The sequence below is a fragment of the Oratosquilla oratoria genome, unplaced genomic scaffold (genome assembly GCF_046742065.1).
Source record: "Oratosquilla oratoria isolate Oo_2021 unplaced genomic scaffold, ASM4674206v1 SCAFFOLD256, whole genome shotgun sequence".
NCBI lineage: Eukaryota > Metazoa > Arthropoda > Malacostraca > Stomatopoda > Squillidae > Oratosquilla > Oratosquilla oratoria.
The window spans coordinates 101,434-120,496 of record NW_027467608.1 but is presented as its reverse complement, the minus strand read 5'-3'; the positions used below and the strand labels follow the sequence as shown (position 1 = coordinate 120,496).

General features: G+C 37.0%; 1 protein-coding gene across 1 annotated transcript; it reads right to left on the bottom strand.

The window, feature by feature from the left end:
* Positions 1-4,111: 4,111 nt before the first annotated feature.
* On the bottom strand, positions 4,112-17,645 carry LOC143022981 (uncharacterized). Its single transcript, XM_076181415.1, has 4 exons — positions 16,652-17,645; positions 12,103-12,226; positions 11,891-11,977; positions 4,112-4,629 (listed from the first exon to the last, which is right to left on the bottom strand). Exons 1-4 carry the CDS (start codon positions 16,682-16,684, stop codon positions 4,466-4,468), a joined length of 408 nt encoding a protein of 135 aa, XP_076037530.1. The 5' UTR covers positions 16,685-17,645; the 3' UTR covers positions 4,112-4,465.
* Positions 17,646-19,063: the final 1,418 nt, after the last annotated feature.

Sequence of the window (19,063 nt, the reverse complement as noted above, 5' to 3'; positions counted from 1 at the left end):
CCACTCACCTCTGTCTTCCGTCCTCTCCCTTCCTTCCTCAACAGACATTGCCCTCTTCCCCAAAGCCCCCTTCACCCCATCCATCCACCTCATCCTAGGACGTCCCCTCATGTTCACTCCCTCCACATCTGCCTTCCATACCTCTTTTACTGTAAAAATAATAACATACAATATATAATAATGCAATATAATTATATTACAGTATAATAACATAACATAATACTACTAATGCAATATAATTATATTACAGTATAACAGGATGCCAATAATAGTAAGTGTTCAGCTTCCAGAAATCACAGTTTGTTCATGAATGCATAGAGAAGTGATTATAAAAGTGTTTTTTTTTTCTTTTTGAGAAAATTACGTTTACAACTTTAAATGTAACTGTTTTAGGTACACAGAGCACAGGACCTAAGTTTATTATTATTATTTTTTTTTTTTCTGAAATGTGTCATTTTCGGATACCAGAGTAGAACTTTTGAAAAATAACACATGGTTGCATCATGCCTTCTCATGACGATACTGTATAAAGTGCATATATTACTTGATACCTTCTCATGACAATACTGTATAAAGTGCATATATTGCTTGATATCTGCCACAAACTTGTTTCAGTAAAGAATATCTATCACTGCAAAGTATTTCTATCTCTAATCTATCTCTTCCAGCTGGCATGCACATCTCAAAATTGTATGGAAAGAAAGCTCCCCCAACACCAAAGGGTGTGAAGGGATCTGTGATAAGAGATGAGCCCCAGTCTGATTCTGATGTGTACCTGAGTATGATCAATTGTATAAGGTCAGGCCATATGTGAACATTCTGAAAGAAAACTTTAATAAGATTCCTTTGAGTATGAACGTTTGTGTTGATGAGATGATGGTTCCTTACAAAGGTAGTCGAGGGCCTTAATTGTTACTACATCAAGTCCAAACCTAACCCTTGGGGGTTTAAAGTTTGGACTTTAGCTGATGCTTTTGGCATCGTGCATAATTTTGATATATGTGTTGGTGCAACACCAAAAGTTGATGGTTTTCCCTATTTGAAATCCAGTGCTAATATTGTTTGTAAATTGGCACCTGTTATTCCTCACTGTAAGAATCACAGACTGTTCATGGATAATTTGTTCTCAACAGTTCCTCTGTTTTTTGAAATGTTCAAGAGAGGTATGTTATGCATGGGGACTGTTCGGAGTAACAGACTTGCTGGACTTGAGCTTATTTCAGATAAGGACCTAAAATCAAAGGGAAAGTCTGCCTTCGTAGAATATGAACAAAAGGTTACCACATGTGCAGGTTCTGTACGGGTTGTTAGATGGAATGATAACAATCTATGTACAGTCATGTCTACAATGGGATCTACTCAACCTGTCACAACTATTGGACGCTGGGACAAAAATGTATCCACAACACAGAAAACTGATGTAAGGTGTCGTGCTCTTATCAAGTATTATGATGCTAATATGGGAGGTGTTGATAAAATGGATGCCCTTATTGCTTTTTATAGGATGTTTTTCAGATCAAAGAAGTGGTATCATCAGCTTTTTTTTTCATAATTTTTTTGATGTGGCAATAGTCAATGCTTGGTTGGTGTACAGACGGGATGACACAGCTTTTGGTGTCTGCAAAGCCTCTAAAATTGCATGATTTCAAACTAGTTTTGTCCTTATCCCTGCGTCTGCAAAACGAGCCATTGACAGGTAAGAAGAGAGGTGGGCCATCAGCTGGTGGAGTTGATGAAAAGCAAGCTGAGAAAAAGCACAAAGGTCATAACACTAAACCAATTCCTTCTAACTAAGGCAATTAGGCATGACCAGGTTGGGCATTTTCTTGTAAGTAAAAAAAAAATGAGGAAGGTGCAAAATACCTGGTTGCAAGTCGTCACCTATAGCATGGTGCTTGAAGTGTGAACTCTATTTGTGTATTGCCTCAGACAAAAGGTCTTTCTTGGATTTCCATGGGGTTCACTATGATCTGCAAACACTGCCACATGAAAAATTAATTGATCTTTCTGGTACAAAACAAAACAAAAAGTCATGTTTCAGGAGTTTTGACTCATTTCAGTACCTTTTAGTTGGTTTACATTTGTCTCTAATTGGGAATATGAGATAAGGTATTTCTTGATCTGTAAACATTGTCACATGCATAAGGAACTGATTTCTCTTATACTTGATAAGAAATTTGTGGTACAGGAGTGTTAAATATTTTATCAGTACCTTTTAGCTGGCTTTGACTTGTGAAAATGTATCTTTTTCATTCAGTCTAACAACGAAGTTATAGCAAACTTCACTCACTACATTCATTATTAATCTTATCAAAGGTTTTATACTAAATAAAAAAAATAATTCTCCAGTTTGCGAGTTTTTCTCGAGACCCGGCAAAACGGTTGCACCGGACCCTGGGTAGGTGTAAGGGTTTATTCAGTTCGTTTCACGTTTTCAACTGGAACTGATCTGATTCACGTTGTTCATTTATTAATATTATGAGGTTTTTTTCGGAAATTGTTATCGTACAAGTAGTGACGAAACTTTTGAAAAACTCGAGTTGTTTGACGGAGAAATTTCGCGAGAGAGTACGTGTGAGTTCAAAAAACATTACTTTGCGGGTTATAAGAATTTTACAAAACATGGGGGAAAATTGGATCATGGGGATTACCAAAGGTATTATTTGGAATAAGAAGAATTCGAAGAAGAACTCGAAGAAGAACTCGAAGAACTCGAAGAAGAAGAAGAGCTTGAAGAACTCGAAGAAGAACTCGAAGAAGAACTCGAAGAAGAAGAAGAACTCGAAGAACTCGAAAAAGAAGAACTCAAAGCAACACTCGAAGAAGAACTCGAAGAGGAACTTGAAGAAGAAGAACTCGAAGAAGAATTCAAAGAAGAACTCGAAGAACTCGAAGAAGAAGAACTCAAAGAAGAAGAACTTGAAGAAGAACTCGAAGAAGAACTCAAAAAAGAAGAAGAGGAAGAAGAAGAGCGAGCAGCACCGCAGGCCAAGCCCCCCGGTGTAGCCGGGTCGGCGCAGCCGGGGGTTTGTTTATCATAAAAAATAATAATCTTCACTTTCAGGTAAGATTAAAGTTTGGTATGTAATAATTCTGTATTTTGGCTATATTTCACTAAAAGGCCTGTCCTGTGCTCAGATCATCGAAAAAGGCACGTTTGAAATTTTTTTTATTTACAAGAAAGAGTGAAAAACAAGGCCATTTTTGTAATATGGCATGCAAAAGCAATCAAAAACACCTACTGATTTTTTTTTTTAAACGTGAACTTAATGTGTATCATAATGGGTTAAGAATATTACATACATATACCAAAGGCTTTTTCCCCCTTACAAGGGAGGTAGCCAAAAAGAAAAAGGCATAAAAACCATTCCCACCCACTCCATCCCTAATACACTCCACTCCCCTCCACCCTCCCTCTTATCTTGGCACCTCCTGGATGACAGGTCATCCCTACATCTTGTCCACTGAGCGAACTTTCACAGATTGGTTACAAAATAGGACGAGGGAGTCAGATGAGAGGTACAAAGAAAAGAAAAGAGAAGAATACTAATTAACAATAAAATAATCTAATAGATATTGGATATTTCAAATATCATTTTACTTAAGAATATTAATTAACAATAAAATGATATAAAAAACATTATATTGGACATTTCAAATATTATTTTACTTAAGAATAAAATAATATAAAACTTTATTTCAAATATTATTTCAGTTAAGAATATTAACAATAAAATAATATAAGAGAATTATTTCGGATACTTCAAATATCATTTCACTTAGGAATATTAATTAATAATAAAATAATCTAAAAAAATTATTTTGGACATTTCAAATATTATTTTACTTAAGAAAATTAACAATAAAATAATCAAATATATATACTATATATATATATATATATATATATATATATATATTATATATGTATGTATATACATACACACACACATATATATATATATATATATATATATATATATACATATATATATATATATATATATATATATATATATATATATATTGAATATTTCAAATATCATTTTACTGAAGAATATTAACAATGAAAATAATGTAAAAATATATATAATAATAATAATTTGGACATTTCAAATATTATTTTACTTAAGATAGTATGCAACCCTTTAAAATAATTGATTTCTGAATGTATCCCTTGCAGCACTGAAATGTTTGCCCACCCACCCACCGCTGGCTGGCCTACATACAGTCAGAATACGAGCTCCTTGAGATGGAACCCACATTCTGGAGACGGGTAGTATGGAGACTACCCTCTCCGACGCCCATCCTACTGAGCCGTCACCTGTCCGTCACTGGTGCGGCAAGACCAAGAATCGGCAGAAAGGAAGCGAGAATCTAGACAAAGAGTACCAAGACGAGCGAGCCAAATGTAAGCTTCCGTACAGACTCGAATGAACCCGCAACTGACGTTTCCTCACCTGAGTCAACGGTACGTGAGCTCTTGCCCAGTTTCTCTGAGATGAGTGGGCTGACGCATGCACTTGTACGTGGTTATGGACCACGTCTTGATCGAGTCCATCTTGCTCTGAGGGGGCCGTACCACCGCAGACCCGTTCTCGCTTCCGCTTCCGGGCGACATAAGAGGCACTGGGGACGTGACTGCTGATGAGAATACAAACAATAACCCCAAGAATCGTGACACGCTTTCCGTTATATCCTGATGTTTGTCCGGTATTAGAAATTACAGTAAACCCCCGATATAATGGACAGTATGGGGACAGGGGGCCTGTCATCATGTCCAAAGATCTGTTATGACCAAGGATCCCTCGCTATAGTGGATGAAAATCCGTTATAGCGACGGTTTGTCCGGTCAGATTTTTTTGTCCATTATATCCGATATGTTGAGATCTGTTATATTGAGGGTGTACTGTACTGTTGTCATTTCATATTCAACTATTTTAATTTCCTCTTTTAAGTTAGAGTGCAGTGTCATGAAAAATGCACTCCTGTTGTTCTTACAGCACATCTCGTCTAGACTTTTTTTTCTTGCCATGGATCACATATTCAAAATCTCTAGAATTAAGAGAATCCCCAATACTTAGATGAAAATAAACAATAAAATAACAAAAATAACAAAACAAATGAATGACAGAAATTTCCGCAGACCAGCGGGAACCTCTACTTCATTTTCGTTCCGAGCACTGGAAGTTTCCAATTTTTCCAAATACAGATTTCCTGGATACATAGTTTAGTACACATTGAATGTCCAAATAAGCAAGTTTTTATCTAAATACCCTGTGTACACAAAAGGACAAAATGTGCATCCCTGTGTTCTTAGCCTTCAAATACAGTCCTTTTATTCCCTTAAAAAAAAAACTACCTCCCTGAAAACAACATTATCCCATTATATTTATATATAAGTACTATATTTAGCAAATGTAGCATGTGACATTTTACCACTACTGAAAACAAAAGCCACCAATTACTTTTCTATTCTCTTTATCAATTAATTTTTTTATTCCCTTTCAAAAACCCTACCTCCCTGACATTATCCCATTACATTTATATGTATATGTACTATATTTCGGTCTCACTAATTGCCGAACAAAACCGAGAAAAGCCAAACAAAACCACAAAACCCAAACAAGGACGGGTTTTGCTCAAATGCACACTTCTATATATATATGGTTGCATTATTTGAACTATTTTCTTTAAAATGTGTGATTTCCATGTAATATGATCAAAGAGAACTTACGCTTTTATCCTCTGCAATTTTACCGACCCCAGCTACGACTCGTCCAGCCCGCCGTCTATGATCACTGGTGGTATGGATCAAACTACACACTTTTAAATTTCTTACTGTTGTGTTATTAGTGTAATAGACTGCATATAGTTGAATTATTTAAACTCTTTTCTTTAAAATGTGTGATTTTCATGTAATTTGACCAAAGAGAAGTTATGTTTTAGCCTCTGCAGTATGACCGACCACAGCTACATATACCGTAACAAATTAGCATATGGTTGCATTATTTGAACTATTTTCTTTAAAACGTGTGATTTCATGTAATTTGATCAAAGTGAAGTAACGTTTTTATCCTCTGCAAAATTACCGACCCCAGCTACGATTTGTGGTTACAAATTTACCGCTAGCCTACCATCTATGTTCTGCGAATGCAGATCGTCACTGAGCATCAGGGTTGCCAGATTGGCTTTTTTTAATGCCAAATTTTGTATTTTTGGAATGTTTTTACTGTGTTTGGCAGGAAAATTTGTTGGGTGGCATTTTTGGGGGGCGTTTTTAAATACCCGGTCATGATTAGAGATCATTCTTTTCCCAAAAATGCCACCCACACATTTTAAAGAAAATAGTTCAAATAATGCAACCATATATATATATATATAAGTGTGCATTTGAGCAAAACCCGTCCTTGTTTGGGTTTTGTTGTTTTGTTCGGCTTTTCTCGGTTTTGTTCGGTTTGTTCAGCAATTAGTGAGACCCCTATTTTACCTAGTTGTATTTTGCGGGAAGGGGAGCTATGCTCGTTTTGTCCCGCCATTGTATCTCGCTGTGTCTAGTTTGTTTTTAAACTCATGAATGGTTTTTGTGCATACTATTTCATTATCCAGTTTGTTCCAAGTGTCCAAAACTCTATGTGGAAAACTGTTTTTCTTCAGTTCTCTTCTATAGCTATGTTTTTTATTTTCTTACCATGTCCTCTTGTGTTTCTTTTGTCCCAGTTAAGTAAGTTCTCTCTATCAAGTATCTCTGTGCCTTTCATGATTCTGTAGATGGTCAATAGGTCACCTCTCTTCTTTGCTCCAGTGTCGGTAATTCCAGTTTAGCCAATCTCTCCTCGTATGATAGGTTTGCAAGTGCAGGTGCCATTTTTGTAGCTGCTCTTTGGATTCTTTCTATTTTCTTTATATTCTTTTTGGTACTGGGGGACCACAATGTTGCCGCATACTCTAATCTAGGCCTTATCAATGTAACCAATATCTTTTTTATCATGTCTTCGTCCAAGTATGTAAATGCCACTTTTATTGATCTTAGCAAGTTGTAAGTCTCCCCGACAATTTTGTTAATCTGTATATCATAGGATAAGTCGTTCGTGATAATTACACCCAAATCTTTTTCGGATCCTACGTTCTTTACTTCTTTGGTTCCAATTGTATATTTTCCTGATATTCTGTTTTTGCTTTTTCCAAACTCCATTATGCTACACTTCTTAGTATTAAAGTCCACTTCCCATTTCTGACTCCAGTTCCATACCCTATTTAGGTCTTCTTGCAGTGCTTCACAGTCCTCATCAGTTTCTATTTTCCTTAACAGTTTGGCGTCATCAGCAAAGAAGCTCATGTAGCAGTTCACGTCCTCGTCCATGTCATTCATATAGATAGCAAACAATATTGGTGCCAGTACAGATCCTTGCGGTACTCCACTGATCACCTCTTTCCAATCTGAATATTTTTCTCTGAGCACTATTCTCATCTTTCTACCAGTCAGAAAGTCCGCCATCCATTTTAGTAGGTTTCCTTGTATTCCTCCTGTATACGCCACCATATACATGATGAGTAATATCACTCACTCACTCACTCACCCCACTCACTCACTCACGACACCAAGCGCATCCTCCCAATCTTGCTGACTGGGCGGTTGCCGACTCAGCACTTCGTGCCCGTGGGACCAGCACTACCAAGAAGCAACCATACACACACACACACGAACATACTCATAAGTGCAGTCAACCTCTAACTCACAAAACACACGACAACCAAATAATAATGAACCCTTCCCCCCTGGAAATATTATATACTGTAAATAACACATAGCTAGTAATTAAGAACATGATAGTTTATTTGCGGGAAACCAAACATTCCTATTAAAAAATCTTGTTAAAACATCTACCAGCACCTCCTATTTTGCTGTGTCAGGACTTCCGACGAACAAAAAGTCGATGCTCTAGCCCCGGAGTGGTCGGTCTGATAGACGTGCTCTGTGTAAGTAGTGTACTGCGAACTGTGTGTAAAAATATAAATACTGGAAACATTGTGCAAAGATGTGTGTAAATCTACAGTGAACTCTTCTTAAGATTAACCAATAAAATCAAGAAAACCAGAAGATCGTATCCGTACATACAAGAAGATACGGGAAGGGGCTTATATACTCCTATGTGTTCCAGTTTTTTTTAGTAATTTTCTGTGTGGTACTTTGTTAAAGGCTTTTTGCAAGTCTAGGAATGCACAATCAGCCCTTCCATTTCTTTCTTGCACTATGTCTATTAGTCTTGAGTAAAAGCATATTAAGTTTGTGGTGCATGCTCTTCCTTGTCTGAACCCGAATTGTCTTGGGTTTAATATGTTGTTGTCTTCCAGATGTTTTACCCATCTATTCTTGATTATTTTCTCACAAATTTTGGCTATAGTGCTTGTTAGTGATACTGGTCTATAGTTGGTGGGTTCTTCCTTGTTTCCTCCTTTATATATTGGTACAATGTTAGCGTTTTTCCAGTCCTTGGGTATCTTTCCTTCTTTGAGTGAGCTGTTTATTAAGATGTGTATTTTGTCTGTTAGTTCTTCTTTGCACTCCTTTAGAATCCAATTTGCAATACCATCCGGGCCATGTGATTTTCTGACGTCCAGTCTTGATAGATGTTCTGATATTTCTTTTAGTGATGTTGTAAACTCACTCATGTGGGGAGATTGCTTGTTATTATCTATGTCCCAATTTTGTATTTTCTCTCTGGTGAAGACAGATTTAAAGTGATTGTTCATGACTTCGGCCATCTCTAAATCTTCTGTGTATTCTATATTTCCTTGGCATAGTTTCACCATTTCCTGTTTGGTTTTAAGTTTACCATTCACATACCGATAGAATAGCTTGGGTTGATCTTTGCATTTGTCTATAATATCCTTCTCATGGTTCCTTTTTTCCTCTCTTCTCACATTAACATACTCATTTCTACAGTTTATATAAATTTGCCATTTGCTTTGTTTTTTGTCTTTTCTCCACTTTTTCCAAGCTTTGTCCCTTCTGTCTTTTGCCTCACTGCATCTTTTGTTGAACCAACATTTAATGTATTCACTCTCTCGCTTTTGTCTTGGTACATGCCTGTTTACCCCTTCATTGTAATTATCCATCAATATATTCCATTTCTCTTCCACTGTTGTCTCTTCCCTATAAAATTTTTCCCAGTTTGCATTCCAGAAGAATGTCTTTAGTTTTGCAAAATCTGTTTTGTTGTACATCAATCTTCCTTTCCTATGTTTTTCATTCCTCTCCATGTCTATTTCTTCCTTTAGTACAGTTTCGATGAGTACATGGTCATTCTTTCCAATTGGTGTCTCGTACTGGACTTTATCCACTATTTCAGGTTCTGTTGTAAATATTAGATCTAGTTTCAATGGCTCTTCATTGTTTCTGTACCTTGTGTTTTCACGGACCCATTGGGTCATTGTGTACTCCATGGTCATGTCCAGCAGTACATTGCCCCACAAGTCATCTCCTCCTTGCACTGTCATGCTGTCCCAACAAATTTCTTTGCAATTTAAGTCCCCCATAATTACCAGATTACCCTTACCCATTAGTATCTCATTTAGTGAATTTCTTGTATCTTCTAGCATTTTTGTATGTTCGTTTTCTTTCCAAGCATTCGTTTTTGGAGGCACATAGGTCACCACAAACTTTCTGCTTTTCATATTCTTGCCTTCGACTTTTATCATGATCAGTTCAACATTACCTTTGCCCTCTGCAATTTTTGTCACCTTTAGGTCTTTCTTGGCCAAGAACATGATTCCCCTCCCTGTTTCTTGTCCCTGTTTTTTATCCAGTAATTGTATAGACCTTGTCCAATAACTATGGATGGTATTTCACCTCTTAGTTTAGTCTCTACAATTCCCATTATGTCTGGTTTTGCTTCTAATAGATAATCATTGAGTTCGTTCAGTCCTGAAATTAGTCCGTCAATGTTGGTATAGGCCACTTTTAATTTTCTTCCTTCTCCCTGGTTTTTTCTGTCCTTGGTTATTTCGTTTTGATGCGCCATTGTCTTAATCTCAAGTCTATTACTCTCCACTGGAATTCTTTGCATTCTGTCTCCGTTCTCATCAAGTTTTTTTTCCTTTGCTTCTTCTCTTAGTGCCCTTTCTTTTTCTAATTCCTCAGTACTCATTTCTCTTTTTATCCATATTTTATTGTACTTTTCACTCTTTGCCAAGTTGCCTACTTTTTCAAATATGTCTTCTACTACCATTTGTAACCTTAGTTTTATCTTTAGAGGTCGATTCCTATCCTTCGTATAGCGACCGATTCTATAAGTCTCTTCCAGGTCTATGCCTGAATCTCTGTCTCCCCCCTGAATTTCATTTAGGATTTCTACTGCTGTCTCTTTTTCTTCTTTTTCCCTCATGTACCTCGCCAATCCTTGTTTTTCCTTTAGTCCATATACCACAATACATTTTTTCCTATCTACTGTATCCCTGACCCAATTTGCTTTTTCGTTAATCACTTGTATGATTGTGTCTTTTGCATTATCCTGCATTTGCTGCTTGACTATTTCTTTGAAAGCAATTTCCTTACTTTCAATGTTTTCCTTCCACTTCTTAATTTCCTGGATACTATCCCCACCTAGGTTCTCTTCTATCTTTTGTGTCAATTCTTGTAATTTATTGTTCACCTCCTGCTTTAGATTTTTGCTATTGTTATTATCATTAGTTTTCTTCTTTTCATTATCATTCTTCAGTTCATTTATATCCCTTTTCATTTCTTTAATCTCGTTTGTAAGATCCAAGTTGGTTTTTCTTAGGTCCGAAATTTCATGGTTCGCCTGAGCTAAACAGTCTATTAATCCAATAACCTCTTTTCTTCCTATATTTAGCAAATGTAGCATGTGACACTTTACCACAACTGAAAACAAATGACACAGTACCCCAAACAATATTTTTCAACCTTCACTACAATACCAGGAGTCTCCCACAGCTATTTCACACTAAAAATCATGTCTGGTGAAATTTCCCTTGTTTAACATTAATATCACATAATAAAACAAAACAACTTGGCATAAACTAGAACTACTTTAACAAACAATGCATCAATCATAAGCATAACAACTACAAAGTGCTACACATCTCCTCAGTGAATATATGCTCATTAGTGCTGCACCAATGTTACTAAATCAAATGTGGCTTGCAATTTTTTTTTTTTTTTAATTCAACTGTTAATTCCCAGGTACCTATAGCCCAAATCATTCTATATCAGCTACATAAGAAAAGACAGAAAAAATATATATGTGTGTATGTGTATATATAATATATATATATATATATATATATATTCCCAGGTACCTATAGCCCAAATCATTCTATATCAGCTACATAAGAAAAGACAGAAAAAATATATATGTGTGTATGTGTGTATATATATATATATATATATATATATATATATATATATATATATATATATATATATATATATGGTAAAACCACACCAAAGAAAATAATAAAATGATGACCAAGTGGCTTTCATCTATTTAGGCATCTTCATGTTACATACATTGATAATGCAAACATGTTTGCATTAATGTGTATACCATGAAGCTGTCTAACTAGATGAAAGCGCTCAGTTATCATTTTATAATTTTCCTTGGTGGTTTTTCCACATATCTAGAATCACGAGTTCATGTGATTTCTCATGTGTACATATATACACACAAACACACACATGTGCTTACATAGCTACTTATGTGCTAACTTTGAAGACTCATGATATGCAATGGCTTGGAGATAAACATTGAATCTTGACCAAATATTTAAATAAATAAAAAAAGTCAATTTATAAGCCAATTTGGCTAAAAAAGAAATGCAACTCTAAAAAAAGTCGTAAAATAAAAAATAAAGCATACATGCCCACCTTCTCTGGTGGGAATGCACACTCTTCCGTCAGACGGACTAAGCGGGTCCATACCTAAGCAGAGCAGAGTCAAGACAGATTGTGCAACTGGAACACCAAATCCAAACCTCAATCCCAAACCTAAACAAATCTTCGAAACTTTACATAAATTCACATTTTTTCTATGCACTGGTATAACACGTAAGTCTCAAAGATCATTTGAACTTGGTTACTCTGTTGGTGCAGCAATGCCTGCCCCTCGCAAGTTTCATCTTGACTAGAGCCTTGTTGCGGCCGAGGGTGACATGTCGGGGAGCCCAGGAGTCCCAGATCAGCAGTTAAAGGCCTCCAGATGGTCTGTAAATGTCAACCAGGTCAACAAGGCAATACAACCTTAAAGGCCTCAACACTAACAATGGCTCTCGCACAGCAGGTAATGGAAAGAGAGAGAGAGAGAAAAAAAAAAGATTGAATGGGTATTAGTTTCTGATCATATAAGATTTCTGTGACTCTGATCCATATGGATGTCACTCACATCCCTAAATTACTGACTCAACGACACACGGGGAATAGATTTTAAAAGTCGAGATTACTCTTCAATCATAAACAAATGCCGAATAACTGGTTCATAGGGTTGTCAAAATTGTTGAAATATTAACATTCCAAAATGAAAAGGAATTAATATATTCCCAAATTTGAGGTCACACAGGTGAAAAGAATTGAATTACGGTCCCACGTCCGAAAAAGCTCGAGATCCATACTCGCTAGATGACCAGAATAACCAAATGCAACCCAGAATAAAACACGCAAGAACATAACAGAAGCAACCATGATAACAAATACACATGGTTTTCAAAGTGCGCACATTCAACAAGTATTTTTTGTTTAGAATATAATGACCAACTTTTAAGACCTCATAATATAGCACCAGCAAACTTACCTACTAAAGCAGAGCTTCAAAGCATAACCTGGCAGAATACCTTAAACTCTGTCCTACAATACATACATCTTCTGGTGTTTCTAGCAGGTCTTCAAATATCATAAAATAATTCATGACAAGCAAAATAAAAAATTATTAATAATAAATTAATCACTAAATACAATTAAGTGAGCAACTAAAATATAAGCAACCAACTTAAGAGGATAGACTAAAAATAAATTTGGGTGAAAATTAAGGCAAAGAGATGTACAGGGACGAGAAAATCATACGAGGGAGCAGAGACGTGGAATCTGATTGAGGAGGAGGAGGAGAGGAAGCCTGACGTGTTCAAGATGGAGTACAATCCGCGTAATAAAAATGGATAACGTCAGCAATATTTGACTCTTCGTGGCATCTTAACTTCAACTCTGGAGAGACGAAGAGTGCGGGGGATCTGATAGAGGTATTCAAACGGGTCAATGGTTTGAACAAGGGCGACACAGGCAAGGTCATCATATTACGACAACAGGGCAGATCTGGTAGTAATGGGTGCAAGTTGGACAAATTTGGGTTTAAGAAGGAAATAGGCAAGAACAGTTCACCAACTGCGTGATTAACGAATGGAATGGACTGTGTAACAACGTAGGTAGCAAGCGCTCAAACTATTCATTGTTTTAAGAGGAAATTTTTGTTAAATTCCACACTACAAAATTCACTGTAAGGGGCACCATCCTAGTCTCCCAATAGGGGGGAGGGGGTGGGGTTTGTGACGTTAAACCATATCATCATCATCCTCATCAAGAGGAAATTGAATAACTTTATGGATGGGATGACAGGTGGGAAGGGACATGGAACTGCCTAGTGTAGGCTCTATGGTCTCTTGTTGCAGTCTCCCCCATTCTTATGTTGTGTGGAGGTGAGGCAGATAACAGGGGGAAAGAAATCAGACAAGTTGTTCCATCAAAAGTGAAGGGATGCAAGAGGAGTGCCTGTTGAGCAAAGAGGAGAGAGTGCAAAAGTTCCGCGTGGATGGGCAATGGACGAGGAAGTAACGCAGCCTGAGGGGACGTTCTTCATCTTCTCCGTAAACCTCTCTAATAAATGGATGGAGGGGGAGAGAGTATACAGTTTATCTGCCATGCTTGGGGGGGGGGGACCAGTTTGGTCATTGCTGCCCTTTGTATTCTCTCGATCTTGCTTATGTCCTTCACTCTGTGCGGGGACCATACCATCGATGCATATTCCAATCTTGGATGCATCAGGGTTTCGATGAGTTTTTAGTCATTTCTGTCTTAACACATAGCCACTGACACAAGCAGTGTGGTGTGGGTAGCAGAAAAAAAAAATTGAGTTTCTTGGGATCTTTTTTTTTTTTTTACACTGCCAAAGTTGCACTTGTTTTTATATATTCAATATTAATATCTGGGCAACTTTGGAAGTGGAAAAAAAAAAAAAAAAAAAAAAATCGTTCATTCTAGTTTGCCTCTTAGTCACCCCTCCTTCACTTGGACACACACTGAACAATCTCACCATTCACTTCACTATTACTATCCCACCCTCTGGCAAACACTATAGACAGCACCCACCCAGTACAGGTGCCTTAGAGCTTTCATTCTCTTCCACTGTCATTTACGGTACCTCCTCCTTAATTAAGAAGAGCTTTCTCCTTTCCTATCCCAGTCAGTCTCTATCATCATCTCCCATGGCTACTATCAAAGACCTCCTGGCTCCCTCTATCCTCCTCTACAATTAGCAACTCCTTGAAATAATCTGCCCATCTCCACCTCACAGCTTTCTCTTCCATTAACAAGTACCATTTACAGTACAAGCTCAATATAACAAACTAATTCAGCTAAAGTCCAATTAGAAAAGTTTACAGAATGTATGAATGATTATCATTTATTTTATATTATTTCTTTATTTGTTTTGTTATCATTTGTCTGTTTGTTTACTATTATTTGCTTCATTCTCATTTGTTATTAGTTATATGACAATTTATGATTATGTACTATTTACCTGTTTGTTTATTATTCAACTATACCTATGCATTTATTTATGTATCTTATTTATTATTTACATTATTATAGTTTTTATTTATTCATTTATTTATCATTATGATTTTTTATGCATGCGACCTAGATATGGACCAAAAGGTCTCCTGTCGTCGGCATGCTCCCCCTTTGAAATCCTTTGTATTACTGCCCCATCAAATACACTCTAGTTCTTCACTACATGGAGCATGTCTGTTACATCCCTAACTGCTGCCTTACAAAATCAAGTGTTCTCCAATTCTTTTACTACAGTATTTCTAAAGGAGATTACAACGGAACGATGCAATCAAACAGAGCAAGACTGAGAACCACACGTGATCAAAAAGGTTACTGATATTCAGTGGAATCTGCCTTTTAACAAATTATCAAGTGCAAATTTAACAAGTGCTACCTCCCTTGTATGGGGGAAAAAGCCTTGGTATATGTAGGTATGTATGTGTCTTTGAAACAAGATTTTTTTCCCTAAAACTTCTGAGTTTACTATTCAAGGCTTTCCACAATTGGGGGAGTTTGTTATAGCAAGCTTATGCTGACCTTTACCCTTTCCTCTCTCTCTTCAACTTGCCTCTTTGCACTCTTTACTTCATGCATACGTACAAGGGAGGTAGTCAAAAGGTGTCCTCCTTTGCTTCATGCACTCCGAATAAAAATCAAATATCATTTCACTTATGGTGTCCAAACAAACTTCTGATCTCGGGGAAATCCGCAGCGCAATGCGACAAGCTGCTACTAAACTAAGACCTTCCGAAAAATTCTTCAAAACTTCTCTCCTGGTCTCCCATCTCCTCACACATACACATGTAGATGCAACTAAAAAAAAAAAAAATATATATATATATATATATATATATTTTTTTTTTCATAACGAAAACTGCTGTTTTTTTTAAATAAAAAAGACTGCTGTCTTTTTTTTTATATAAAAAAAAGACTGCTGTTTTTTATATAAAAAAACATGTTTTTAATATAAAAAACATGGATATTTTCGTGTTTTTTTATAAAAAAGACTGCTGTTTTTTATATAAAAAAACATGTTTTAATATAAAAAACATGGATATTTCGTGTGTTTTTTTCAGGCCCATAGACCATGATTAATATGTGCATACCTTATTATATATCCTATTTTATGTGTATGTTTAACCATTCATGACAAGGAATTTGGAGTGTTTAATCTTTGAAGATTATACTTAGAGTAAATTTTGTAAGGTAGCCATATTGTTGCAGCATCTGAGTCCGGACTAAAAAGGTCATTTACTTGTTTATTTTTATACTGTGTCTGATGTCTCTTTGGATAAGGTAGATACGCATATGTGGAGGGATGAATCAAGTACTTACACCTGTTTTCATATACTTGAACAAATTTGGATGTGTAAAAGATACATACATACACATACCAAGGCTTTTCCCCCCTTACAAGGGAGGTAGCCAAAAAGGAAAAGGCATAAAATCATTCTCACCCATTCCATCCCTGAATACACTCCACACCCCTCCACCCTCCCTCTCATCTTAGCACCTCCTGGATAACGGGTCATCCCTGCACCTTGTCCACTGCCCTGGGTCAGAAGCAGTGTCGCAAGACACAGCAAAAAAAAAAAAAAAAAAAAAAAATATAATAATAATAATAATAATAATAATAAAAATAGATAAATCAATAAAATAGTGAAAAATAAATAAATAAATTTAAATAAAAAATAAAAAATAAATAAATAAACTTGCGATTAAAAAAAAAACACTTTTTTATGCATCACTGTACATAAAGCGAAACTAGTAATTCCCCCCCCCCCCATACACTGCTCCTCTCCCCCCGCACCCCACCTGGGCTGGTCGCCGCGCTGCCTGGCGAACCATAGGAAGCTGCAGGTACAGGATTGTACTGTGGCACTGAATTGGGTCTTTGCTGCTGCTGTTGCTGCTGCTGTTGCGGTGGTGGCGGTTGACCCACTACCCCTCCAGCTGGCTGGCCTCCCCCGCCTCCTAATCCGACATTGGCAGAGTCATCGGTAGCAGAGGATGGGGGCAGGGGAGGGGAGGGGGATGTGTGGATCCTAACGGGGCCGCCGTGTCATTCAGCACCACGCTCTGCAAGCCACCTTCACTCAGGTCTCCGTCCAGGTCACCAATGCCGTGCCCAGCTGCCATCTGTCGAGAGGAAATTTATACAAACCCGAATCAGTTAAAAAAAAAAAAAAAAAAAAATCTACAAATGTCATGAAGCATAAAGATGAAGCTGGCAACTTTATGGGCCCTACTTATGTATATATACATACAGTACATGAAAGACTTTTCCCCCCTTACAAGTAAAAAAAAAAAAAAAAAAAAATAAAAAAAAAATAAAAAAAAAAAAAACAGAAAACACTCCCATCCCTCATATACTCCACTTCCCTCCCTCTTATCTTGGTTCCTCCTGGAGAAATAAATTGACGCAGCCTGAAGGGATTTCTCCCCATCTCTTTTTCTGCATGAGGGGACGGAGAGGGGGGGGGGGTTTGCCGATTTTATGAAGTGGCGTTGCTGTGGATGTGCTGTGTCTTGCGACATTGCTTCTGACCCAGGGAGGGCAGTGGGCGAGATGTAGGGATGATCCGTCATCCATGAGGTGCCAAGATAAGAGGGAGGGAAGAGGGTGGAGGGGAGTGGAGTATGTAGGGATGGAGTGGGTGGGAGTGGATTTTATGCCTTTGTTTTTTTGTTTACCTCCCTTGTAAAGGGGAAAAACCGTTTGTATATGAGTGTATAAGAAGCAATCAGAAAATGTCTCTATTACTATTTTTTTTTTTTTTTTTGCATCTGGAAGAAGTGTGCAAATACACACACATATATGTATACATATATATATATATATATATATATATATATATATATATATATATATATATATATATATATATATATATGTATGTATATATAGCAAATGCTGCACCCTTGTTTCAAAAGGGTGACAAATCCAATCATGGTAATTATCAGCCAATTAGACTTTTGTGCAAACTAATCGAGTTTAACCTGAGGAATGGCAGTCGCAAGAGGTGGACGCTTGCTTGGCGTACCCCTCTACCGCTGTCATGTCGCTGCTATCCCTGGTGGGTGTCCGCGAGTGCTCGTAGCATATAAGTGCAACAAGTCGAAGGGGAAGGAACAGGAATGGATTGGTTGCCCTAAATGTCCTACAAGGAAAAGGGCTCATTTGAAGTGTGTAGGTTTGAAAGGTGTCAATCCTGACAATGTTACGAGTATAAACTGGGCATGTGACGCATGTTTTGAAAGTATTGTCCCAGGCAATCTAATTATGAATAAGTTGGATGATATAAAGGCACAGTTGTCAAATAGCTCACAGATGTTGAAAGGTGATATGGAAACTGTGATCAAGTCTGAAATTGAAGACATGAAGAAAGAGGTAGTTACCGTGGTAGATGATGCAAAGAAGGAGGTTAAAGAAGTGAAGAAAGATGTGGAGGAGAATGTTGTTGTGGGTATAAAGAGAGAGGTGGCAGGAGTGAGAGAATGACAGCCTGGTTGCTGAACTGTCGACCGCCCATGCAGCCGGCTCGGCTGACCTCCAAACTACCGTAGGCATGACTTCAGCACCATTATGGAGCCAAGTGTTATCAAGGAATGAGATAAGGAGACAAAAAAACTTGCTTGTGGTTAGTGCAAAAGAAAATGGGGAAAAAATCCAGCGAAATGAAAAAAGATGTGGTTGGAGCACTTAATGGTGTGCACATTACTGACTTGTTTTACAGGTCGTGGAGACCGTTTTGAATTTTGAGGATAAAACAACACTTATAGAAGCAGAAAAGAAATTGGGAGTTGTCAACAAAGTATCTATAAAGTACATTAAAAAAAAATGAAACCAACGATAATGATTTGCAATGTCTATAAAGTGGAAGAAAAGGATCATATCATTGATACACTAATAGAGAGAAATGTCTATCTAAATTCCATTGACAATGTAAGGAAAAAAATAAAATATCTACTTGATAAACATGCGGCTAATAACACATATTGAGATGCAACCCAGAAGTAAGAGCACTTATTAACAAAAATGACGATAGAGTGTTCCTGGAATGGGGGAGATTTACTGTTCGAGATAGGTATCACCCAATGGTTTACTACTATTGCCAAAGGTTCAACCATAAGATTGATAAATGTCAGGCTAAGAATGGTAATGATGATGATCCCGTTTGCTTTAAATGTGCGGGTAATCATGCATCCAAAGACTGTACAGCTACC